General features: G+C 52.6%; 1 protein-coding gene across 6 annotated transcripts in view; it reads left to right on the top strand.

The window, feature by feature from the left end:
• Positions 1 to 17208, top strand: part of PRDM15 (PR/SET domain 15) — a 53812-nt gene extending 36604 nt beyond the window's left edge. For all 6 annotated transcript variants that reach the window (XM_057697392.1, XM_057697389.1, XM_057697388.1 and 3 more), the window contains 10 exons: positions 593 to 727; positions 1474 to 1637; positions 2515 to 2594; positions 2912 to 3031; positions 4429 to 4560; positions 6108 to 6191; positions 6567 to 6742; positions 10997 to 11077; positions 12747 to 12956; positions 13828 to 17208. In XM_057697392.1, the coding sequence (XP_057553375.1) occupies positions 593 to 727; positions 1474 to 1637; positions 2515 to 2594; positions 2912 to 3031; positions 4429 to 4560; positions 6108 to 6191; positions 6567 to 6742; positions 10997 to 11077; positions 12747 to 12956; positions 13828 to 14304 (1659 nt within the window). In that variant the 3' untranslated portion in view covers positions 14305 to 17208. The remainder of the gene's footprint in view (positions 1 to 592; positions 728 to 1473; positions 1638 to 2514; positions 2595 to 2911; positions 3032 to 4428; positions 4561 to 6107; positions 6192 to 6566; positions 6743 to 10996; positions 11078 to 12746; positions 12957 to 13827) is intronic.
• The last annotated feature ends 9339 nt before the right edge of the window (positions 17209 to 26547 follow it).

The following is a 26547-nucleotide window of genomic DNA, read 5'->3' as shown; positions in this document are numbered from 1 at the left end:
TGTTGCCACGGGCGGGGCGCGCGGGGGGCGGGGCGCGCGGGGGGCGGGGCGCGCGGGGGGCGGGGCGCGCGGCCTCCCCGCTGCTCTTCAGGTGAGCTCTCTTGAGTCTCTTTGCTGTGTCTCCTGCAGTCCACCTGCAGCGCTGGCCTTAAAATCCCTCCAGGCTAGGTACCTCCCAGGAGAAGAACAAGGGTCGGGCCGGGGGCTTCTGCTTCCTCGCCTGCCTCTGAGGAACCTGAGACAGGAGCTTGGGGGTGGGGGGAGGAGTGAGGAGCCAGGGTCCTCGCTCCGGGGAGAAGCAGCAATCCAGGGAAAAGGAAGGAGTGGTAGGTGGCGCCGAGGCCCAAGTGAGGATGGAGAGCACACCCTGCAGACGCCTCCCAGCTCGGGGACTGCCCTCCCTGCCCCCCGCCACTCCCGCCCTGGCGTCCAGAGCCACCCTGAATGGACGCAGGGCCTGACTGCACTGCCGTCAGGGAGTGGGGTGGCCCAGGTGGCCCGAGGGCGTGATTTCTGCACCTGGTGCACACATCACGGGTTAAAGCCTCTTCCACCAAGCGTGTTGGGAGTCGGCTCGATGGCTGTTTCCCAGGACATCGCGCTGATGGACGACCACCAGAGGGAGGAGTTCATTGGCAAGATCGGGATCTCCTCGGAGGAAAACGATGACAATTCCGACGAGAGTGCAGACTCGGAGCCTCACAAGTACAGCTGCAAAAGGTGTCAGGTAAGCAGACCGCGGCCTCTGAGCGCCGGGGGCTGCGGGGCTGTTGGCCGGCAGAGGCTTGGGTGTGGGGGTGCTTCACTGGCATCTTGGAAGGCACCCCAGGTCTCACTGCTTCTCCGGGATGGTGCACGCGGGTCTCAGTGCTGTCACAGGGACCACCGTCTCAGAACCAGTCTGGTCCACGTGTCTGTGTGGCTGACCGGTGGAGAACCGTGTCCACGAAGGTGGGCGCGAGCCAGGGCTCCTCTCTCCTCAGCCTGCCCGCCACGTGCCAGGGGTCCTTGCTTAGAGGCTGGGGTGGGGGAGGCGTTTTCAGCAGTGTGTTGTACGAGCCGTGGTCACCGCGGCTTCACTGCTCCGGGCGCTGGGGTTCACCACTGCCAAGGAGGTCCCCATGTTCTCCTTCGGTGTTCACACCTGTGTGCTCGGCACAGCACCTGGCCGTGTACCTGTCAGGGCCTTTGGGCGTGGGGAGGAGATGGGGTCCGGTGGCTGGAGAGGAGGGTTCTGGGAGCCGGCTAGGGAAGGCGGGTCGTGCCAGGAGGTGCAGGAGGACCTGGGGTTCTCTTCTTATGCGCCTGCCGCTTCATGATCTTGCCCACCACTGGCCCTGCCGTCGGGAGTCCCCCTCTCCTGCTGGAGAGCAGGCTCTCCTCGGCATCTGGGGCTGCTGGGTGGTGGTGGGGGGGTCATTAGCTGTGGGGATCGGGGCTGCGGGCCCACGTGAACAGTGTGTCTGTCCGCAGCTCACCTTCGGCCGCGGGAAGGAGTACCTGAAGCACATCATGGAGGTGCACAAGGAGAAGGGCTACGGCTGCAGCATCTGCCACCGGCGCTTCGCCCTGAAGGCCACCTACCACGCCCACATGGTCATCCACCGCGAGAACCTGCCCGACCCCAACGTGCAGAAGTGAGGCCTCCTGGGCCGGGGCTCCCGGTCTAGGGTGGTGTGGAGGGAGGGCTGGCTTCCTCACAGAGCGGCGGGTGCTCGAATCAGGGGTCTGGAGCGCAGAGCAAGCCGTCTCCTCCGGGAGCCCTGGGCGGGCCTGGGGGAAGCGCTGGCTCTCTCGTTTCCGGGTCATCAGCCCTCTCCCAGCCTGCACACCCTCCCGGACCCCTGGCGCAGTGGGCCGCATTGCAGCCTGCCTGCCTACGGCCAGAGCCCCCTTTCCCCACAGTAACTGGGTTTCATGACTGTCAGCCCCACGTGGCCACAGTCCGCGGTCAGCGCTCTGTGTCCCAGCGCGTCAGCAGCAGCCCTGCTTAGAGCTGAGTGGTCGGCTCGGGCTGCCAGCCGAGTGGCTTGAACAGCAGAAATGTGTCATTTCAGTGCGGGACACCGGAGGCCCTAGATGTAGCGGGGCTGGTTCCTTCTGCGGCCGAGGGAGCGTCTGTCCCAGGCCTCTCCTTGACGTGTGGATGCTGTCTTCTCCCTGTGTCCTCATGGCCTCCCTCTCTGCGTGTCTCTGTGTCCCTGTTTTTAAGGGCACCAGTCATGCTGGATTAGGGCCCGTTCTAATGACCTCGCGTAACTTAACCACCTCGGTAAAGGCCCCATCTCCAAGCACAGTGGTGTTCTGCGGTGCTGGGAGTCAGGACTCCTGTATGTGAACGTCAGTGAGGACCATTCAGGCCAGATGGAGGCTAAAGTCCCTGGGTCCCTTGTCACCCCCCTCTCCCAGCACCTCTTATGCCCCTCCTGCTGATAGAAGCTTTCAGGCGAGTGCACTCTGCTGCAGCGGTCCCGCAAGGCTCTACGGCCGTCCTGAGCCTGTGTCTGCTTCCAGGTACATCCACCCGTGTGAGATCTGCGGGCGGATCTTCAACAGCATCGGGAACTTGGAGCGGCACAAGCTCATCCACACAGGTAGCCGTGCCGGGCAGGACGCCGGTGCCCAAGCTGACCCGGCCCCCTCCGCGTGCTTCCTGCCCGGCGGTCTCTCTCGCCTCCCTGCCAGGGCTTCTCTGCCCGTCCCTGCCACGCCTCCTCCCAGCGCAGCCCCCCCCTCCCCCCCCCCGCCCCCGGCCTGGTCTCTGCGGATCCCCGTGGACGCCAGGGAAGGAGGGCTCAGTGGTCACTGCTGCAGCTGCAGGCGGGGGCTGTGCGCCTCTGCTTCACTGCTGTCACGCAGTGACCACGGGTGCGCATCGCCTGCTGTGAGAGTCTGGCCTGTTTGCTCGTAGGTGTGAAAAGCCATGCGTGTGAGCAGTGTGGGAAGTCCTTTGCCAGGAAGGACATGTTGAAGGAGCACATGCGCGTCCATGACAACATCCGCGAGTACCTGTGCGCCGAGTGCGGGAAAGGTGAGCGCAGGGGGGACCTGGGCTGTGTGCTCAGTGTGCTTTTGGGAGGGTGACGGTGAGGGCCGGCAGCACACGGAGGTGGGGGGGGCCTGGCCGTCAGGCGGGAGGGGCAGCAGGCCGAGTTGGGGGTCGCCCAGACCTGAGTCGTTGACTCAGGAAAAATGAGACGCGAAGCATTTAAATGGGAATCAAGGAGAAAAATACAGCAGTCAAAGCAGGGAGATGGGATAAAATCGAAGCACAGGTAAGTCGTTTTCAAAGTAGGGAAATGGTGCGACTTACCGTTGTTTGAGGTGCAGAATAACCCGGGAGTCACCGCACAGCCTGAGTGTAGACGCAGCGTCCCTGGCTGCGGAGTGGACCTGCTGCCTGGGACCAGCTGTGTATTAGACCCCGGGGCACTGCTACCAGGGATGACTGTGACCTTTATTTCAGTCAGGTGAAAGTAGCTAAATAATAATACATCTATCAGTAAAATAGCGCACATCAGTAAGTGGAATGAGAAAAAAAAAAGAGATAACCCCAGTAGACAGTAAAATTTTAACCCATCTCTGTTTGAAAACAAACCAAGACTGTCAGGAAGACTTGGAGCAGTGGGTCTTCGGCGGTTTCAAGTGGCCGCCCGTGCTCTGCGCGGTGGAGAGCGCAGGGCCTCCCTCCTCCAGAGACGGGACAAATCCAGCGCATCTGCCTTGCCGTTAGGATTTTTTTTTTTAAAGTTAATATCCCATAAAGTGTTTACTTTTTTCCTTTATTTGATTTTTAGAAACGTATGACGAAAACAAAATGCCCCATAATTCCACTCACTGGATAAACCCCTGTTAGACTCATAAGATAAGAGTACACGTGGCTAAAAGCATTCACTGCAGAGAAGAGCAGAAAGTGAGACGTCCCTCCCCCCCTGGCCCACAGTCCCTCTCCCCAGAGGGGACAGTTTCCTGTTTGTTCTCCAGATAAACTGTGTGCAGCATGTAGGTTGTTGCATTGAAAGAGTAACACACGCACCTAACCAAAAACAAAAATAATTTTTTAAGTAACAGAATTGGAGACGCAAAATAAAGTTATTCCCACCTCAGACCTCAGTTACGCTCTTCAAAAGAAGCATGCGGTTGTTGTGCACGCGCACGTGTAGACGTTTCTGCGCGTGTCCGTGGCGATGGCTGGAGCGTCGGCTGCAGCCCCCTCCTTGCCGCGGCTCTTCCAGTCCCCTCCCCGCAGGGCTGGAGCCGGCGGAGGTGGGATGGGCCGTCCCCCCAGGTGGGCAGGGGCAGCCACCCCTCCACCCTGCGTGCTGCTCGGCGGGCCCGGAGGGCGGGGCGGGGTGCCCGGGGCGGGCGCCGCGGTGCCACAGCGTCCCTTCGGTACGACGTGCATTTCCGCGGGGCGGGGTCCCGCAGGCATGAAGACCAAGCATGCGCTGCGCCACCACATGAAGCTGCACAAGGGCATCAAGGAGTACGAGTGCAGGGAGTGCCACCGCAAGTTTGCGCAGAAGGTCAACATGCTCAAGCACTACAAGCGGCACACGGGTGAGTCCCCGCGCCCGGCTCTCGCGGAGAGCGGCCAGCTTAGCCTCGGGAAAGGGCCGCCGCCGCTCCTCACGGCCTTTAGCTCCCGACAGCCCCCAGGCTTTCTGATCGAGCTCTTGGAGGCTGGTTCAGCAGCTGCTTTCTCAGAAGCTCCCCGTCCCTGCGGGCGACCTGTGTCCCTGCGCCCAGACGCCGAGCCCGGGTTATCGCCCAACTCGCCGCCTCCCCTCCCACTCAGCCGTCTGCCTGCGGGAGCACGTACCCAGAGAAGCGATGGTGTGAGGGCCTGGGACGTGCGTACGCACTAGTCATCGTGTCATCTTCCGGACAGGAGACACTGGACCATCTTAAGTGTCCATCAGTAGGGCAGGGGCTACATGGTGGCGTGTCCACCGTAAGGAACAGGGCATCCAGCAGGTGGTGGAATCATATGTTAACTTATATAGATGTTCATGGGGCAGTGGGAGATAAACCAGCCTGTACAACAAATGTTCCTTTTTCATAAGACGTTTGTATGTGGATAAACGTGTGCGTGTGAGAGAATTAGGATAGAGAGCAGAGTGAGAGATGGTTGTCCCTGGGTGATGGGGTTGTGCCTGAAGTTCTGGCAGGGGCCTCTGGTCGGTTCTGTGTCCTCTCTAAAGTGGATCTGAGTCCCGCCACTGCCTGGCCCAGCTCACCTGTGCGCCCACATCTCTCATGGCCCCCAGGGCCGCCCAGGCCACCACGCAGGTCTGCCTTGGGTGCCCATGGAGTGCCAGCCCCCAGGGTATTGGGCTTTCACAAAAGCGTGCTGCCTTCTTTCTGGGGATGCTCATCCATTTCGCGTCCACTTTCCTGGGACGCGCTCCCTCCCCCGGGACTGGGTCCTGCGCCTCCTCCAGGGTCTCACACGCTGGGGTGTAGTGGTCTCTGTCCCTCTTGCCTCCGAGAGCCACAGTGAGTGTACAAGGGGTTCCATAGATGCAGGACCGAGATAAGTCCGAGACACGTGGGCCTTGAAAATCACTCGCCTTGTTTCCGTTTGGGGGGAGCCCCTGTTTCAGAGCCATGCTGAGGGTCCGTCTTCTTCCCGTTTTGGGAGTGAAACAGTCTGATGGCTCGGTGCTTCCTCGCCAGCTGCAGGCGGGCAGAGTGATCGTCCCACACCTAGTGACTGATCTGAACACTAGAGACTGGAATGGAGAGGGGAGCAACCTTAAACGTGGCCCACATGGGGCCCTGCCTTCCCTGCTCACCCGAGCTGTGCAGAGTAAACTCACTGACTTGGGTTCTGCTAAGTGAGCCTCCGTGGCAGCTCGTGGGCTGCCTCTGTCCTCACCACCGTTTCTGCGGAAGGCGCTCACCCGGGCCCCTGTGGTAGGGTAGCTCTCAAGCTACAGCTTGCCGGCTGAATGTGGGAACAAACGCTTACTGTCTGTTGTCTCCTGGTAACGTACCTCCCCCCGCGGCCTCTACAGATACGGAAATGTGTCAAGGACAAGACCACGTCTGTGTGTAGTTAAAACACTCATGAAACGTGACGTTAAATGTGCCTTTTTCTGCAGGGATTAAAGATTTCATGTGCGAACTGTGCGGGAAAACTTTCAGCGAGAGAAACACGATGGAGACGCACAAGCTCATCCACACAGGTAAGCGGGGTCCCCTGGGGCCTGCCCGCCCTCTGCCGGTCTCTTCTGAGGCTGTCTGGGTGCATGGGGTGGGGACGGTGTGGCTGCGATGCTGTCGGTAGACTTTTTCAGAATAGTTGGTGCTGTTCTGCCTTAACCATGGCCCCTTGCCGCAAAGCTCAGCCTGTCAAAACTTTCAGATATGTTCTTGAGTTTTCAAACATTGGAGCAGCGACTGGGCTCCAGGCTCCAGGAGGGAGGAGGCCACGCTACCTGTTCCGTGGCCTGACCACAGAGCGGGTGACCCGGCCACCCTGGCCGCACGTGCGGAAGCCCACCCCCCTCACCACCCCGCTTGTCTCTCCCTCCCTCCTCTGCGTGCCCGCGTGCGGGAAGTGGGCAAGCAGTGGACATGCCCCGTGTGCGACAAGAAGTACGTCACCGAGTACATGCTGCAGAAGCACGTGCAGCTCACCCACGACAAGGTGGAGGCGCAGAGCTGCCAGCTGTGCGGGACCAAGGTGTCCACCCGGGCCTCCATGAGCAGACACATGCGGCGCAAGCACCCCGAGGTGAGCCTGGGCGGGGCGGCCCTCCCCTGCCCTCTGCCCTCCCCGCCATGCAGGCGCGGCCCCGCTGCCCCGTGGCTTCTCCTGCTCCTCAGCGAGCCCGCCACGTTGGCGCACACCCCTGCCCCCTGCAGACCTGTGATGCCTGCAGGCAGGACCTGGTCTGACGCGCCCCTCCGCCTGCGCGTAGGACGCGCCCAGTGAGTGAGCAGAAGTGCCTCAGACGTGCTTTTGCTGAGGCTGTAAATTACATTCTCGCTGGAATTACAGCAAGGTGGGATTATGACCCTGACCTCTCCCCCTTTCCTCCCCTTGGAGTAACTAAAAAAAACGCAGAACGGGGAGCCTCCGTGTGGTGTTGGGGGCTGATTAGAAGGTGGCCCTCAGGACCGAGAGGGAGAAATTATGTCGAGGCAAGTAGGCCCTGGCTCACCCAGAAGCTGGTTCTAAAGGCAGGTCCAGGGCATCGAAGAATTCAGTGTACTTTAAAAAGGAGTCAGCTGAAAAACAAAGCTAGAAGAAGATACAGAATAGCCATCATACCACTGAAAGGGGGAGACTTCCTAAGCACAAAAGCACTGGAAGAAGTTTAGAACAAACAATTTAATTAAATAAGCAACAAAACATTTAGAACTTCTGTAGGGCAAGAAAATAAAGGGAAAACTGAAAAAACGTGTTAAGATGTTACTGTCATGAACAGATAGAAACTGTTTTATTAAAGGTAATACCCATTCCATGAGAAGGACACCAAGAACCTAGTGTGTCCAACGAGAGGAGACCCATAAAAGGAAATGCATGTGGTGAAGACACAGGAGAAAGCCTTCACAGTCGAAGGTGCCATCCTTCTTCCACTGAATTAGGGGAGGTTCTTAGATTCAAAATGACCATGTGCCTGGCATGAGCTGGGCACCCAGCTGTGGCATGTCCTCCTGGAGGGCAGTGTTCCCGTCTCTCTCCAGTGTTGTTTTTTTGCTTTTGTTTTTTTTTTTTTATTTTATTTATTTATTTCTTTTAATTGGCTGCATTGGGTCTTCATTGCTGCACATGGTCTTTCTCTAGTTATGGGGAGCAGGGGCTACTCTTCATTGTGGTGCTTGGGCTTCTCATTGTGGTGGCTTCTCTTGTTGCAGAGCACAGGCTTTCAGAGCATGGGCTCAGTAGTTGCGGCACGTGGGCTCAGTAGTTGTGGCTTGCGGGCTCTAGAGCGCAGGCTCAGTGGTTGTGGCGCAGGGGCTTAGTTGCTCCATGGCATGTGGAATCTTCCTGGCCCAGGGCTCGAACCCGTGTCCCCTGCATTGGCAGGCGGATTCTTTTTTTGTTTGTTTTTTTTTTTTGGTTAAGTGAGCTCATGCCTGGTACCTATCAAGTACGCATGAATTTTATTATCTGTTAAAATCTGTTGCCGTTATCAGTATCATCATTTTCCGTACAAGCCCCTAATCCCACCTGCCAGGTGGATTCTTAAGCACAGTGCCACCAGGGAAGTCCTCTCCAGTGTTTTATAAATGGAGGTTTATTTGGACCCCTCAACATCCAGCAAGAGAAATGTGATTAAGTTCCTGGTAGTTTAGTGATGTGAGTGACTGTAACATGTTTGCAGAGAACTCCGGGTAAAATTGTGAATGTTTGTTGTAAGAAGGCAGTACACCCCATGTGTGTACTCCATGTGTATATACAATACGTCGTTCACGTTGCGTGTGTTTATAGGATACTCACCTGTGTAATATAAACGAGGCAGGTGAAACAAGGAAGGAGGAAAGCATTGCACAGTGGTCTCCTGGAGTTGAAGTTTCAGTTGTTTCTTATCTCCATATTTTTCTTGATTTTAAGTAGTTTCCTCTAATGAATGTGAGCTACTTTTGCAGTTGTAAAAGCGCCATCCGCCTCATTTGGATGATAAGGCGTCTTTTTCTTCCGTTACCTCGCTGGGTCCTCCGCCGCCCGGGCAAGTCCCGGCGTGGGAACTCCGAGCTCTTCCTGCTCAGCCCGAGGCTTCACTCTCTTTCCTCCCGGCGCGGCCAGCGAGCGTTTCCACCTAGGACAGCACAGTCGGGGGCAGGAGCCTGCAGTGGGAGCGTCCACCCGGCTGCCCGGCGTCAGCACCCAGGGCCCTGCAGGGCTCGGGGCCCAGGGCAGGCACCGCAGGCGGCCCCAGGGCTCGGGATGCGTGGCCGGGCGTGGCTCCCCAGTGACACGCGGGTGTCTGCAGCCCCCGCACGATCGGAGCGTGCACCGCGGGTTTTGCAGACGGGATGTGTGATGCGCGTTGCCGGGCTCGGGAGGCCTTGCGGGTGCAGAGCAGCGCGGCATCTGGTTGACGGTCGCTTCCTGACCCATCCTCTGTGCGGCCACCTCTCAGCCCCTCTTCCTCTCAAGCCCATCACGCTGGGCAGCAAAGCGCGCTGGAGGGGAATCAGCAGACAGAGGGCCCCTCTGCCGGGGCTCTGTTCTCAGGCCCTTTCGTCTCTGAAGCCTTCAGCCTCTTCCCCTCCCGGGCCGTTCCTTTGGTGTTTCTCTGTCCTTTCCTTCTGTGTTGTTCAAACAAATACAATGAGGTGCCCGCGGGGGTGAGCACTGGTGACTGGCCGCACAGGGTGCGTCCTGTCCTCCTGGACCCACCGTGTCGGGTGGGAGGTGGAGGGAGGGGCAGGACACGGACCAGTTGTTCAGAGAAGAGCAGACAGAGTGAGGCCGAGAGGGCCTGTGCTGCTGTGCGGGCGCCGCCCCGGGCTGGGCCGTGCTGGGCCGGGGGGAGGCTGGGGGCCCACGCAGTGCTGGGCACAGGCTCGGGGGCGGGGTCCGGCAGAGGCCGCCTAGCGTGTTACAGATGTTAAGCGTACACTACTGTTTCATACGTGACATCTTTCAGAACGGATGCTATTTTATGACTTCAAGGTGCGGTCTTTCCCTCTGCTTTGAGTGAATGTGACGTTCAAAAAAATTGAAACGCAAAACGTACTTTTCCTGTGTGGTCTTATCTCCTGCTAAGAGCAAAGCCAGCGGATGCTTCTGTGCTGGCTCTCCCGTGGCATCCGCTTCTGGACAGTGTGACTAGGACACTGAGGATGTCGTCGTTGATGATGATGGAGGTGGTGGTGACAGTGACAGTGTGGGGTGGTGACAGTGATGAGGCGACAGTGACAGCAGTGACAGCGGTGGAGGTGGTGACGGTGGTGACGGTGGTGGGGTAGTGACAGCAGGGACCGCGGTGGAGGTGCTGATGGTGGGAGAGGACAGGCGGTGGCATCTGGCTGCTGTGACTCAGTTTGCAGTGCCACAGTCACACTCAGGTCCTCGGTGCCCCGTCAGCGTTTATGTTGACCAGGACCACCTCGCTGGCCGTCGTGTCGGAGGAGGCCCAGCACTGGTCTTAGCACCTAAGCCTGGAAAGGCAGTTCCCCATCCTCCTTCTTAGCTAAGCCACACCCACTATACATAGCCTATGATTTTGTTCTTAATTTTTTTTGAGCAAAAATGTAAAGATGCTTGCAGAGCCATTTGGCGGAGGAGCCAGTACAGATAGACCTTCCCGGTTGCCCTGGTCTCGTGCAGCACTCCCCTCCTTTAGCGACTCCCCTCGTCACACCTCCCTCCCGCGGATCCTGTTCTCTCTGCACTCAGGGTCCGTCACCTCACTGTGATTTGTTCACTTAAGTGACCACAGTCACAGTACAGCCGGCGTCCGCGGGTGTGTGGACCGGGTTCAGGGGTGGGAGGCACCAGGCGGGGCCGTGGCGTGAGGGTCTGTGTGCTGAGGACCGGCCAGCGTGGCTCATGCGGGGGGGAGAGGGTGCGCAAGCAGAAAAGAAAGGTGTTTGCGGTGTACGTCTCATTTTTGGTGGTTCCCTGTAGGACGGGCTTACCGTGCTATATCATATCCTGCTCCGCTCTTGGTCTGAAAGAACAAGACTGAGTGAGAATGCACGTCCTGGTAACACCTTAGTGCAGGATGAAAGGGAGGGAGTAGTCTCCCCCCTCGGGTGGCGGACAGTGTGGTGACACGTGGGCGGGGTGAGGTGACACCCCTGTGCGTGAGACCCCAGCAGAGACTTGAAGAGAGGGGACCTGGGAGGAGGGAAGCAGAGCCCCTATGGGACTCGGGAATCCAGGCTTCCAGGTCCCGAGCAGAGCGGTGGGGGTGTGGGGGCCTTCAAGGGTGACGGCCCGCTGCCCGCAGGTCTGGGTCCCTCCTGGCCTGGGCCCAGGCCGGCCCTCCGGCGTGGAATCCTGGGCTCACCGCCCCGTGCTCACTCCCAGGTCCTGGCCGTGAGGATCGACGACCTGGACCACCTTCCTGAGACCACCACCATCGACGCCTCCTCCATCGGCATTGTCCGGGTGAGCGCTGCGCACGTGGCCTGGGACCGTCTCACCCGAGGGGCCCCGGCAGGTGCCCTGAGCAGCCTTTGGGAGGAAACCCCACGTTTCACACTCGTCTTCCTCTGTTTTAGTGGTTGGTTGTCAACCCAGGAGGCTTTTAGTTTCTGTAAAGGTTTCTAGAATTTCAGTTTTCTGAATACTGATGTGTCACCTTTTGGAGAATAGATGGTTTATTACGTCAGAGTTCCCCAGAGAAAACAGTCAATAAAGCGTGTGTGCGCGCGCACATGTGCATGTGTGTGCGTGTGCGCGCGTGTGTGCATGTGTGTGCGCGTGTGTGCGCACGTGTGCATGTGTGTGCTGTGTGCGCGTATGTGCATGTGTGTGTGTGCGTGTGTGTGCACACACACTTAGAATTAGATTTATTTTAAGGATCCCAGTGTAGGGCTGGCAGGCCCAGAGTCTGCCGGGCGGGCGGAGGCTGGGGCCCGGGAGGAGCTGCTGCGTCTGAGGCCATCTGGAGGCAGGATTCCCGCCACCTCTGGGAACGCGGGCATCTCTGGAGCCATCACCTGATTGGACGAGGTCCCCCGCATTGCGGAGGGTGCGCTGCCTTACTCAGCATCACTGATTCAGTGTGAACCACGTCTGAAAAGTACCTTCACGGCAGCATCTAGACTGGTGTTCCAGCACCTAACCAGGCACCCCAGCCCAGCCACGCTGACACTTAAAATTAACCATCACAGGTGGTTTCCAGAAAAGTTTAGCGTGATCAGTTTGTTAAAAACAAGTCACTTTAAACATATTAGGTGAACTTACTTTTTAAAAGACTTTTTAGTCCATGACGTTATATACATATTTTCTCTTATTTTAAAGGGAACTCGTCATGCTCTCAGTTACTTTAAAATCACGTCTGTACCTCTGTGTTTTGAAAGGAGCTCTGAGCGCAGCGCTCAGCGGCCAGGTCGTACTGAGCAGCCTCGCGCCGCGTCTCCGCAGCCCCAGAGGCCCAGGACCACGTCCGCTCCTGACCAGGGCAGCCCCTCAGTGGCCATGTCCTGGCGGGCCTCCTCCGGGCTGTCTGCCCCAGGTGGGACCAAGTCTCACGGGATGGCACCGAGGAGCAGGCGGGGTGCTGGGTGGCCAGGGTGGAGAGCCCTGCTGGCCACCAACGCCCAGTGGCCTTTTGATGCTGGGCCAGCCCAGCTGTGGTTCGGAAAATGGGCCACACTCAGCAGCTCACGAATAAATGTGCAGGGTACCCTTCTGGGGTCGCTGTTACCACTGGGCCCTATTTGCTGTCCCCCAGAAAGGTGACCACACCGTGCTTGCAGTTAGCCTTATTTTGATCCAAGATTGTGTCCGCGGCGAGTTTGTTCTCACCCGGGGATGAGAGCCCTGATGGGAAAGTGTTTTCAGTCTCAGGCTGAGCTCCACAGGGCTGAAACAGGGGCTCAAAAAATTCGTTTTTAGAGATGTTTCTGTTTTAGCACAAAATGCGCTTTTAAAGATATGGCTTGTATCTAATTTCCTTTACTTGAAAGGAAAGCAACTGAAACCAGCAGGAACTTGCCCCCACCCTTAGAAGCGCAAGTTAGCAGACAGGCTGCGATGGTGCCGGGATGCCCTGGCCGCCTTGGGGACACGGCCCAGTGATCCCCCGCTGTCGCACCTTCTTTCCCTGCAGCCTGAGCTGGGCCTGGAGCAGGAGGATCTGGCCGATGGGAAGCACGTGAAAGCCGCCAGGAGGACTCACAAGAGGAAGCAGAAGCCGGAGGAGGAGGCGGGGGCCACGGGGCCCGAGGACGCCGCCTTCAGCGAGTTCTCGGAGAAGGAGGCCACGTTCTCGGGCGGCGTCGGGGACGAGACCGACTCGGCCGTGCAGAGCATCCAGCAGGTGGGCCGCTGCTTCTCGCGCCGTGTCGGGGGCCCAGGTGCGGGAGGCTGGCCTGCGACCGTCCCCCTCGCGGGGGGCTTGGACTGTGGCCGCGGTCAGCATGCGCCCGTCTCCCCATAAGCGTTTCCCAGTTTAGACCCAGAAGGCACAGCCATGGTGGTGAAGAGCGGCCGTGCTCCCTGGTTGGGAAGGGGGCTGCGTCTATCCTGGGGAGGTTCTCGATGGCCCGAGCGTGCCGGCGGGCCGGGGAGGGCCAGACCCTGCACACCAAGCGTGTGGCCGGCCAGTCTGCTGGCCCTTCCGCGCTGGGGTTTTGAGGCCCCCGGCTCCTTGTTGGCACGTGTCGGTCCCCGCACCTCTCCTGACTGGCCGTGGGCATCCTGGTTACAGATGTTCCTGCGTTTCATCCCTGTCCCTGGGGAGGAGCGGTGCTTCCTTTTTCACTTACGAGCTCATGCACCACACGTTGGTCCACTGCCCCTCTGAGCTTTATGGTTGGACGTTCCACGCACCATCATAACCTCGCAGAAGTTAAGACACAATGAAGAATATGCACTCTATTGTTCTCGTGATTACTTTTCTCTATTTTTTTATCTTAGCCACTGAAGTCACTTATTTCTCAGTTGCAGCTGGTGGCCTCGATGATTATGTCTGTACATTGTTTCTCTCTTGCACTAGAATTCTCTTTCCAGCAAAAATGAACTGGGTTTGATCTCCCACCAGCAGGCGTCTTACCTCCTTCCTCTGGTCCGGGCATGTCATGATTCCAGTGTCACTGGACGGCCTCCGTGACAAAGCGCAGCACGGGAAGCTGCTCTCACTCCCAGTTCTGCAGGCTCTAACGGTCCCGTGTCGTGCGTGCCTCTTCCAGGTGGTAGTGACGCTAGGCGACCCCCACGTGACCACCCCGTCAAGCTCCGTCGGCCTGAGCAACATCACCGTGACCCCCATCACCACTGCGGCCGGGACCCAGTTTACCAACCTCCAGCCGGTGGCCGTCGGGCACCTGGCCGCCCCCGAACGCCAGCTGCAGCTGGACAGCTCCATCCTGACCGTGACCTTCGACACCGTCAGCGGCTCGGCCATGCTGCACAACCGCCAGAGCGACCTCCAGGTCCACCCCCAGCCAGAAGCCTCGAACCCGCAGTCGGTGGCCCACTTCATCAACCTGACCACGCTGGTCAACTCCATCACGCCCCTGGGAAGCCAGCTGGGTGAGCAGCACCCGCTGACCTGGCGGGCGGTGCCCCAGACGGACGTGCTGCCGCCCCCGCCGCCGGCCCCCGCCCCGCAGGCCGCCCAGCCCCCGGTGCCGGCTGAGCAGCAGCCGCAGATGTACAGCTATTGAGTCGCCTCGTGGGGACCCGGGAGAGAGAACCACAGACGGGCGGTTTGTTTTTATTTGAGGTTTGTTTGCTGGATACCAAACAAAGAAAAAAAAAAAACACACACACGCATTGCAGTGTCAGTAAGGTTGACGTAGCTTTTGCAGAATTATCTCAAAATCCGCCAAAAACCATCACCGTCTGTCAGCTGAACTCAGAAGTGACCCCAAGCAGGCCAGTCGTGCACCTGAGCGGCTCCCACGCTCTGCCCGGTGAGGCCAGGCCCCCAGGCTTCCCTCCCAGGATGCGGATGGACACAGGGTTTGGAAAAAGGAAACGGCGAAGAGGGGCAGCTTCTTAAGAACCTCAGGTTATTAGGCGAAGAGGGGCAGCTTCTTAAGAACCTCAGGTTATTAGGGTTGTAGGTGGTTTGTTTCATTTTTCCCTAAGGGCTCAGCTACTGTATTAAAACGTAGCCAGTTTTCTCCTGGCTCCTGGACTTTTTTGCTAACCAGCAGGTAGAAGTTCAAGTAACTTGTTTACTCTCTTTGAAATTTGAGTTGAGTCAAATTTGTTCTGCAACTGCGGGCTGAAACCACCTGGGAGGATGCCCTGTGGGGACGGACGCCCTCCTCTGGCCTTTACAAGTTTGTCTCGGGCAAGGGGTCACATGAGGTCACTGACCAAGGCATCTTAGTAATAGAATTCATGAATCGGTTTTCAGTATGGCTTTTTCCTTTTTCTGTTAAAACTTTATCTCGAGCATATATTGTGTGTTCGAGACTGTGGAGACCATGTTCTCTTTTTCCCTTTAACACGCTGAAGTCGTTTGCACTGTAGGACTGTGGTCCACGTCTGGCTCTACACGGCTGCCCCGATGCAGGGGGCACGGTAAACGTGCATCTGCGCGCCTTGCGCCGGCCCTTCCGGAGGCTCCTTGGAGTTGTCTCAGGATTCTCTGCCATCCAAATGTATTTATCGTGGCTGCGGCTCAGCCACAGCCCCCTGAACTGGAGAACAGGGAAGACATTCACGTCTTTTTTCTGTTTAATTCCAAAGGTTGGTGTGTTTCAAGACCAGTTTTCTATACAGATGTTGAACAAGCTTGGCTCTGTACAGCAGAAAGGTAGAGGTTTTCCTGAAATACAAAGACAGTGCTATTTCCTGCAACGTCGTGTGAAAGCAGAAAAGGTTGTTAGCTGACCAGTAGAAGCATCAGCGCCCTCACGAATGAGTGAACGTGCTGGGTGACAGCAGCTCCGCTCCCCCGGGGGGCACGCTTTCACACCTGTGCGCCCATTTCACAGGTGGCGGGTGAGGCTCAGGACCACCGAGGTGGCAGTCAGCTCCCAGCCCTCCCACTGCCCAGCCGGGGAAACAAAGGAGCTTCATTTCCCCTCTCCTGACGCTTTAACGCTGTCCAGAATGAAGCGATACGTTTGCCTTACTTTGTCCTGGTCACTGCGTGTCGCCGATCCCCTGTTATTTGGAGACCATCCGTAGCGGGTTGATGAGGCAGCATATGTGAGGCTGCCAGGGAGGCTGTGAACAGTGTGACGCAAAATGCAGCGTTCTCAGCACGTCACTTCGTTCCAGATGGCAAGATTTCAAGGAGGGGCTAGGCTTTGATTTGTGCAATACAGGCCTTCGTCACCCACACCGCATGTGAAAGGGGGCTTCAGGATTCCCCCTCCACACCCAGCTCACCCGGAACTCCCAACGCGCACCTCTCTGTTGAATTAGTAGCGGGGGGTTGTTTGACCTTTAATTTATGATAATTATTTTTATGTTATTTATGTATATAATTGCTTTATACATAATAGTTTCATCAAATGAACTTGGGCTAGGGGTGATATATTTTCTAAGTATTGTCTCTGTTCTCCAAATGTAAGTGGTCCAGATATCCGTGGAATCGTTAAAAGCGCCAAGGTTCCTGAGGTATTTTTTTAAAAATCACTGACCATTTCCTTTTGCATTTGCAGAATAGAAGGGATGAATGACCACGTGAAAAACCCAAACATGATTGAACACCCGCTAGCATCTATATCTTTTATTCCTCTCCTCTATGACATAAAGGCCTTTTAAATCACGATTTTATTTTTTTAAGAGAAGTTGTTTTTGTGCCCAGAGTAAGGGCGTGTCAGATGTTTTTAAAGGACCTCATTTAGTTGCGTGGCCCCAGCGTACTTCCCGCCGTTGATTTAAATACACAGATGCGTGATGGTACTTCTTGTTATAATAAGTGAGAACTCACAATAAAAATCAAATTTACTCCTGAGTTTTCTGTAGAAATATTTGGTCTAATAAGGTCACTATCTGAGGTAAAATAGGTTCATGCCGTCTTAAAACAGTTGCTGTGAATTTGCATATAAAAACTGGAAAGCAAAAAAAAAAAAAAGTACTGCTCAGCCAAAAGAGTTATCAGCTCTAGACTGTTCTGCACCTTTATCACTGATTTGTGATGGAAAGGGTTTCATTTTTTAACTGATCCCAGGTGCACAGCTGTATCCACAGGAGGAAATTAGATGCAGCCATTGTGACCACTGAGCTCTGTGAATCCCTCTGGGTAATTCTAAATTAATAAACAAAAGATGCTTGGTTTCGGCCCATGAATTTGTGAAGTTGTGTCCTTCTGTGCCACACAGCGGTGTGGGCCTTGCAGAGCTGGGCCCCGGGGTACACCGCCTACCATCGATGGTGTGTCTTCAAGGCGAGGAGGGGGCAGGGCCCCAGAGTGGGAGGTGTTCCGTGTGCCGGGTGCCGCTCCTCTGTGACCGACAGGGACCCGCCTTGGAGGATTTGGGGCCGGGAGGCAGATGCACGGACCCCTCAGTCATGGCACCCAGAGCTCGAGGCTCCAGCTTAGGCCCGTGTCGGTCACCTTCCCGCTGGGTTTTGCAAGGCGTCAAGGCTGAGACGTAACGTGTGTTTCATGTCCCATCAGTTTGTATAACGACAAATAAAAGCTGCCCTGAGCTGTGTTTTTCCATTGCTGGCCCTCTGCTCAGACTACCCGTCCCAAGTAGTGGACACACTTGGTATATTTTGAGAACGGCTGTAATAGTTTAGACCCTGTGCAATGTTTGGTTTGTTTTAAATTGACCCAAACACTGAATATAAACAAGATACTGAGATATCAGAAGCTTTCACAGGGGTTTCTTGTGTTTTTTTCTAAAACAACAAAGCAGGTGGTAGTAGCATTTTTTGTGACGCTTGGATGGAGAGAACGGACACAAAAAAAGATGAGTAGCCAGAGAGAGAAGAGAACGTCTGGTGTTTCTTAGGGCAGGTGGTCTGAAACTCCCTCATTTCACTGATCAAACATTAAATGATGCTCTGATCTGTTAGGAATAGTCATTTTACAGTTATGAGACGCCTGGAGTATCATCCGATCTTCTGAGGATTTGAATTATGAGAACCTTGTTTTAGGTACTTCAGTTATGTCTTAGAGAGCAATTGGTGGCAGCTAAGTCTCCTGCCAGTGAATAGGATTCATCCACTCAGCAGCCAGCGTTCTTGTGTGTCCCACACATTCCAATAGAAAGGGGAGACCACCGGGCCTCCAGCTGCTTCCTCGTGTCCAGTTTTACGTCTGGCCTGGGTGCTGCCACGTCAGAAGGTCCTAGTCCTGGAACGACAGCCGATGGCCTGGCTTGCGTGGTGGTGCAGGCAGAATTATCTAGGTTGCCCGCACAACGAGCTGGCTGGGACCACCCCTCCCACCCGCGCACCCATGCCCATGGACCTGAGGCTTCCCCTCCCTGAGCTGGGGCCAGCGAATCCCCAGCGCCTTCCAGTCCCAGGTGCAGGCAGCTGACGTCCAGACAACACCTGAGGGCCGGTACCCCACGTCCAGACTGCCTGGAAACCAAGCCACCTGCTGTTCCCTGCTGACAGGGCTGTTTGCCCGCACTTGCTCCATAAGGAGGGAAGCAGACCCCCTCTCTATGGAAAGGTGTCCGAGACCCATGCTGGGTCTTTGCGAAGAGCCCGACCCAGCATCCTTCCCCAGAAGAGCAAGGATGCAGGACCCAGGACTTGGTACCCGCTGATTACTGTCTGTTTCACGGGGAATGTTCAACTCCTCCTGGACGCTGGTGTCTCACCCGCTTGCTTGACCATCTGGAGCTTGGCCTCAACTCCAGAAATTTTCTCGTCTTCTAAGAATTAGCCAAAAAACAGGGTAGTAAGGTTACGAAGAAAAGAGAGGGAGCGGCCACCGTGTTGCAGGCACTGCTCTAGAAATCCAAAGGCTGCACTGTCTGCTTTTCCAAAACAATCTGGGGGACAGGGTGGGGGTGAGGGTGGCTGCAGTTGGGAGTGGCCACTGTGTCTTGTGTGTTGCCATCCTTTGTTCCAGGAAAGCACACCGACTCATCTCCACCTGGGTGTCTTCAAGGACCATCCAGCTTGCACATCTGACCCTGAAATTCTTGAACCCCAGCCCCACACCTGGCGCTCCCGCACTGTCCCCACTCACAGCTGACAGCCCTGCCCTCCACCGACTCACGCAGGCGGGGACCCAGGGACATCCCACGCGTACACGCACTGGGCCTTTGGACCTGTCCAGGGGTTGCCACCTCCATGACCGTCCCCCCCGCAACTTCCCAGCTGAGGGGCCGCCCAGCCCTCACGCGTCCCCAGGAGTCTGTCCTCCACATGGCGGCCTCGATGGATGGCCCTTGGAAAGGTGTCACTCTCTGTGTCACCCACACACCAAGGCCCACGTCCTCCCATGGATTCTAAGTGCTCTCTGGACACACGCCCATCCTTTCTGTGGCGTCGCGGCTGCAGGGGCTGCCCTGCCTCCCTCCTCCCATCCCCTCCCAGGGTCTCCCCACACCCAGCGCCCTGACCTCCGCTTGGTTAATGCTGCTTGTCCCTCAGATCTCGGCTCCAATGTCACTCGCTCAGAGGAGCCTCCCGCTCCTATAGCAAGCACAGCACTCGCCAGTTGGCAATTACACTGATTATTTACTCATTACATGACTCTGTTCCTATCTGTGCCTCCCTGCCGTTCAGCAAGCTCTGGAAGGGCAGGCGGGGACTGTGCTTTTTCTCATCATGTCATCATTTCTCCTGAGTTCCCACGCGCAGTAAGCCTGACCCACAGTAGAGATTAATAGAGAAGTGTTTTTCCTAAGCATGGAGGGAAAACATACTTCCTTGGTCACCAAAGCTTTGAAGCTCCCCCCCGCCTAAAAAAACCCCCCAAATTTGTTATATCCAGTTAGAATTATGACTTGAGATTTCTAAGTGTTCATGAGACTCTTGGAAATCCTAATCTCCAATGACTCGATCCTGCGGATAAGATTATTAATTAGTTCTTCAACTTTGTTTATTAAATTATGATTTTTGCCCCATTAGCAAACAGTAAAACGCGAGTATCAAAGCCTTTTGATTCTTCATTCTTAATGATTAATGGCAGGTGATCATTTAGTAGAAAATGGTTTTTTCTTGAAGACAAGTGCTCTTCATTATGTGAAATGATCACATAATGGAAATGGGAGTGAAAAAGACACTCACTTGACACCATCATCTGTTTCGTGACTAACATCATAGTACATTTTTGCGGACCCTGAAGTACAGGTCAGTGTTCAAATATAGAAGCTGGTGAAATAATGCTGCACCCCATTTAGTTTTCAAAACATATTCCGCAGACTGCCCCACGCCTCCCAATCATCGCATAACTTTCTAGCATCTTCGCTGTGACGGTCTATTGGAGACGTTGAGGAATGGAATAGAAGAACGATGGAAATTTCTAACACATGCCACAGTGAAAAAAATACCCATGCCTTGTGTTCTCAGTATCTCAGAATCCTGAGCAAAGATCTTTCACTGCAGTTGGTTATCTTTGTGGTAGATTGGACATTGGTTTTCCTAGTCCTTTAGAAACAGAGCTGAAGTTGTGTCTCTAGCTTTTCAGTTTGGGTGCATCTCGTAAGCGTCAGCAAAAACACATAACTGAAAGGAGTTGTGTTTAAATACCTCACACGTCTGTTTAGGGTAAGAAGAGCAACAGTCCAAAGTACTGACTCTTGCTCAGACAGGGCTCCACCGACGTCAGCTCAGCCAGTGACCCCAGCGGCCCCCCGAGGTGGCCGTCGTCTCATTGTGTCACCAGGTGGGGTTTCTCAGCAAAGGGTAGACCTCACTGCCAGCGAAATATCATTAGGAAACTTTGTCTTGACGAATCTGTAATGTCCTGTGTGTGGAACTGAGTTTCTTCTCCTGTATTTAGAACAGTGTCAGTACCTCTGGAGACATTGTGAATTTTGGCCTGCGTGGCCAAACAGTTCATTTTAAGAAAAGAAGACGCCGGTGCAGCTGGCCCAGCAAGCCGACATTCTTAGGCTCCTGACTGAGAGCCTCCCACCAGGATTCATCAGAATGTCTCCAAAATAGCCAGGATCTGAATGTGGCACCAAATAGTAAGAGATTTTTTTAATTTATTTTTTGGCTGTGTTGGGTCTTCGCTGCTGCACTCAGACGTTCTCTGGTTGTGGGCAGCAGGGGCTACTCTTTGTCATGGTGTGCGGGCTTCTCATTTCAGTGGCTTCTCTTCTAGTGCATGGGCTCTAGGTGCACGAGCTTCAGTAGCTGTGGCACATGGGCTCAGTAGTTGTGGCGCACGGGCTTAGTCGCTCTGCGGCATGCGGGATCTTCCTGGACCAGGGCTTGAACCCACGTCCCCTGCATTGGCAAGAGGATTCTTAACCACTGCACCACCAGGGAAGCCCCCAGTACAGGGACTTTTTTTAACCAGAGGCCTATTTTTTTTCCTTTTTATTTTTTTTAATTTAAAAAAATTTTATTGAAGTATAGTTGATTTATAGTGTTTAATTTCCGCTGTACAGCAAAGAGCAATATATCACATCATTATCCATTCTACACATAATAGTTTGCATCTGCTCATCCCAAACTGCCAGTCCTTCCCTCCCCCACCTCTCCTCCCACCTTGGCAACCACAAGTCTGTTCTCATGTCTGTGAGTCTGTTTTGTTTGGTAGGTATGTTCATTTGTGTCTTATTTTAGATTCCACATCTAAGTGATATCATATGATATTTATCTTTCTCTATCTGACTTGCTTCACCTAGTATGATCATCTCTAGGTCCATCCATGTGGCCGCAAATAGCATTATTTCATTCTTTTTTGTGGCTGAGTAGTATTCCATGGTACGTATGTGCCACATCTTCTTTATCCAGTCATCTGTCGGTGGACATTTAGGCTGTGTCCATGTCCTGGCTGTTGTGAATAGTGCTGCTGTGAACATTGGGGTGCGTGTATCTTTTTCACCTATAGTGTTCTCTGGATATATGCCCAGGAGTGGGATTGCTGGATCATATGGCAACTCTAGTTTTAGTTTTTTGAGGCCCCCCCATACTGTTTTTCCCCCTTTTAAATTGCAAATGCAACAACAAAAAGTTAAATGACTTTACTGGCTCCCATCCAACTGTTTGTCACCCCTGGCTCAGCTTTCCAACTTTGGCTATAATTACTCCCACCCCACACCTGCCTTCAAGTGGAGTCAAAGCCTAAATATTTTAACTGATTAGTCAGCAGCCACAGTCAGACTTCTGACTCTCCAGGGCTTACCGTCACCTCCAGCTTGCCGTGCAAATCGCCGTGAGAACTTCCACTGGAAAACAGCCCGTCCCTGACTCCGGTGACTCACAGCCCAGCACTGTCTTTTCCTCAACGTGGGACCAACTCAAGTTTTATCGCCCAGAGCTGCCATCCGGCACCATTAGTTCAAACCGAGAACAGAAACATGGCTAAACTCCCCCAGACATGATTTATTTTATTGTTAATGAGGCAAGTGGAAGAGATTTCATAACGTAATTGTTTCTGTCCAAAGACATCCTTGTGTTGAATAGTGGAAGGTGTTCCCTCTTGTTTTGTTTGTGGTAGAGATCAAGCAGAGCTGATTACAGCTTTCTGTCTAATAGCCTTTCACTTCTTAAACCCACGAACTTACTTCTTAACCTGCCCTTGTCCTTCGGCCTTTTCTTTTGATGTTTTATCTGCTCAGACTTCCCCTCGGACCTTCAAGGGTTCCAATATTTTTCTTATTGAAGTATAGTTGATTTACAGTGTTGTGCTACTTCTTGCTGTACAGCAAAGTGATTCAATTATACATATATATACATTCTTTTTTCATATATATTCTTTTCCATTATGGTTTGTCGTAGATATTGAATATAGTTCTCTGCCTATGCTGTAAACAACAAGGTAGGACCTTGTTGTTTATCCATTCTATATATAAAAACTTACATGTGCTAAGCCCCACCTCCCACTCCTACCGTCCCCAATCCCCCTTTCTTGGCAACCACCAGCCTCTGTGCATGATTCTGTTTCTGTTTCATTGATAGGTTTACTTGTGTCATATTTCAGATTCCACATATAAGTGATGTCATGTGGTATTTGTCTTTCTCTTTCTGACTTACTTCATTTAGTATGATCATCTCTAGTTGCATCCATGTTGCTGCAAATAGCATTATTTCGTGCTTTTTTATGTCCGAGTGATATTCCATTGTATATATGTACCACATCTTTATCCCAGTCATCTGTTGATGGGCATTTAGGTTGTTCCCATGTCTTGGCTATTGTGAATAGTGCTGGTATGAACATAGAGTTGCGTGTATCTTTTTGAATTATAATTTTGTCTGGATATATGACCAGGAGTGGGATTGCTGGATCATATGGTAATTCTATTTTTAGTTTTCTGAGTAACCTCCATACTGTTTTCCATACATTCCCACCAACAGTGTAGGAGGATTCCCCTTTCTCCACACCCTCTCCAGCTTTTGTTATGTGTAGATTTTTTAATAATGGCCATTCTCACTGGTGTGAGATGATACCTCATTGTAGTTTTGATTTGCATTTCTCTAATAATTAGAGATATTGAGCATCTTTTCTTGTGCCTGTTGGCCATCTGTATGTCTTCAGTTCGAGAAATGTCTATTAGGTCTTCTACCCATTTTTGGATTGAGTTTTATGGGGGTTTTTTTGTTATTGAGTTGTATGAGCTGTTTGTATATTTTGGAAAGTAAGCCCTTTTTGGTCACATATTGCAAATTTTGCAAATATTTTCTCCCATTCCATAGGTTGTCTTTTTGTTTCGTTTATGGTTTCCTTTGCTGTGCAAAAGCTTGTACATTTGATTAGGTCCCATGTGTTTATTTTTCTTTTTATCTCTATTGCCTTGGGACACTGACCTAAGAAAACATTGGTATGATTTATATCAGAGAATGTTTTGCCTGTGTTCTCTTTAAGGGTTCCAAATATTGATTGTAAACCCAAAATTATTATTTTGCATATTCTCGTTAGGGTCTTCCTGATGAGGGCTGTATCTAGTGACTTAGCAACTCCGAATCATTTTCCTTCAATTAAACATGAGTTAAGTACATAGAGTTTCTAGAATGGATTGACTATTGTTCTGTCTTTGGTGATAAAGTTTTCAGGACATCCCTGAGATAGTAGCCTTTTTAAAATCCTCACTTTCTTGCGGTGGTAAAACAATGAGGAGTCTGGACCACTTTCCTGTGATCTGAAAAAGGGAAACGGAACATGTTGGCCACCTTGGGGGCTAAAGTCTACGCACAGGTGATAAAGAGTAGCTCATGGGAGGACCCAGGACAGCCTCAGAAAGATCCCGCACAAAGAACATTGCTCAAAAATAGGGTCCTTACATACTTCTTAATAAAAAAAAGAGAATGATAAAGCCAAGCAGAAATCTACCTGTTGCTCATACTAGGTTCTATTAGTTCACGTACATAAATATTATGTTCATTTTTGTGCAGTCGGAACTTCATTTCTTGTTTGTGTACAAAAACAGTTCATGTTGTGCCTTTCTGTGCTTTTGTTTTCTACCCAAACATGGTACTCCATATAAACTTTGAAACACTGATCCATTTGTCAGTTTTCGAGGGAAATTTAGCTTTTTAATGTATCCATCATCCAAAGCATTGTGGTTACATCTGGATGCGTTTACCAACTATAAACAGTAAACTGGGTTTGTCCATATCCAGGGCTGGTGTGCCCCTAGGCTGCACACTTTTCCCAGCCTTTTCCTGTTCTTTGAAAGCGCGTGCACTAGCACTGACAATTTCAGTTCATTCCGTCCCATCTTGATTAGATGGGAAACGTAACTTGAATTGTACTATATTGTATGTGTGCTTTATGTTTTTCTTCTGTTTTAAGTGAATGTGAAGAGGGTCCTCCCCTAGACAAAGGCTGAAAATATTGCTTAAGTTAATCATCTGTCTTTCAGTTTTAGAATGCCTTGCAAAAAGTAATGTTACCTTTATCAGGTGATCCAGTTGAAGGAGAGCTCTTTGTTACCTACAAGGACATGCCTTTAGGGTGGGGGCCCAGGAGAGCTGTAGCTACCAACCCAGCGGGCACTCAGGACACACCCTCAGGAAGAAGTTCTGGCTTGTCCTGCTTGTCCAGGAATGTTTTGCCAAAATATAAATTTTTGAACTTGTGAAACAATAGGTTCCAGAGGACAATAAGTCCATTGCTATTTTTTTGGTAACAAATGAAATAGTCTTGCCAAATACTGTCTTTCTGTGGTTGGATTCAATTAGGAGGTTAAAAGCATGAAGTTTTGAAGGTTTGTGAATCACAGTAATATGCTTTAAACTGGCACCTCCTTTTGAATCTGAAGTCAAGGGATGACTGTATATATAGGACGTCCAAGCCTTCTGGACAGACTGGCAGACAATTCCTCAACTGATCATTGCAGGTTAGTAGGTCTTTAACAACTTCTTTTTTTTTTTTAAACATCAGTTTTGTTTTGTTTTTTTCAATTTTATTTATTTATTTATTTATCGGCTGCGTTGGGTCTTCGTTGCTGCGTGCGGGCTTTCTCTAGTTGTGACGAGCGGGGGCTCCTCTTCCTTGCGGTGCACGGACTTCTCATTGCGGTGGCTTCTCTTGTTGTGGAGTATAGGCTCTCGGTGCGTGGGCTTCAGTAGTTGTGGCACATGGGCTCAGTAGTTGTGGTGCACGGGCTTAGTTGGTCTGCAGCATGTGGGATCTTCCCGGACCAGGGATCAAACTCATGTCCCCTGCATTGGCAGGCAGATTCTTAACCACTGTGCCACCAGGGAAGCCATTTAACAACTTCTTTTAAACTGCATTAACAAGACAGTGACGTCAACCTCACCATGTCATTGTACAATGAAGTCGCAGGCTGTGGACGGTAACGCTGCTGTCAGATGGGTTCGGGGCCCAGGCAAGTGCCCTTGTAGATGAGATTTGCTGTCTTGCCTTCTTCTGGGCTGCCACTGTGAAAACACACTGTGTGCAGACTTCCCTGGCAGTCCAGTGGTTAAGACTCCACGCTCCCAGTGCAGGGGGTTCGAGTTCTATCCCTGGTCAGGGAACTAGATCTCAAGTGCCACATGGTGTGGCCAAAAAAAAAAAAAAACAAACCCCAAAAAACACCACTGTGTGCAATTCCATCAAAGTACTCTTTTCAAGTTCGTTTTATTTATTTATTTATTTAAAAAATTCTCATTTTTTAAAGAAACCAAAGATTTTTATTATTTATTTATTTATTTACATTTTTATTTTTGGCTGCATCAGGTCTTAGTTGTGGTGCGTGGGCTCCTCTCTAGATGTTGCATGCAGGTTTTCTCTCTCTAGTTGTGGCACAAGGGCTGCAGAGCGCATGGGCTCAGTAGTTGTGGCTCACGGGCTTAGCTGCCCCACAACATGTGAGATCTTACTTCCCTGACCAGGGATCGAACCCTCGTCCCCTCATTGGAAGCTGGATTCTTTATCGCTGGACCACGAGGGAAGTCCCTCAAGTTCATTATATTTAGATTTGAAGTTCTTTTAAGAAAGATTTAGAAAGTGCATCACTTATTGTTAAGACAGAAAAAATGGAAGTTCAGAAACTGGAGGTTTGAGGAAGGTTTAGAACTTTTACAAGAGAATGGCATATTTTGTTGTAATATGGCTGTAGTTGTTTTTCACTCATTTAAAACAAGAGCTTTTTTTCCTTTAGGAATCTACTCCATTTGCTTTTGAATGTTGTCTGATCAATAGCTTCATCCCAGCTTAAAAACTCCTTGACCTCTTTATGTTATTGAAGATTCTTACTAGATATCAGGATAAGGAAAGACATTTTACCAAAAATCTAAGGTGCCTTTAAAGATGTTTGTCTTCATATCTTATCATAACTTTTGGTGACATACGAGTGACATAAACTTTGGTGTTGACAAATTTGGAGTAGTCTCAGAGTATGTAAGGA

This window comes from Hippopotamus amphibius, chromosome 10, assembly GCF_030028045.1.
Source record: "Hippopotamus amphibius kiboko isolate mHipAmp2 chromosome 10, mHipAmp2.hap2, whole genome shotgun sequence".
NCBI lineage: Eukaryota > Metazoa > Chordata > Mammalia > Artiodactyla > Hippopotamidae > Hippopotamus > Hippopotamus amphibius.
The sequence above is the reverse complement of the archived record's forward strand: the minus strand, read 5'-3'. Positions and strand labels throughout refer to the sequence as shown.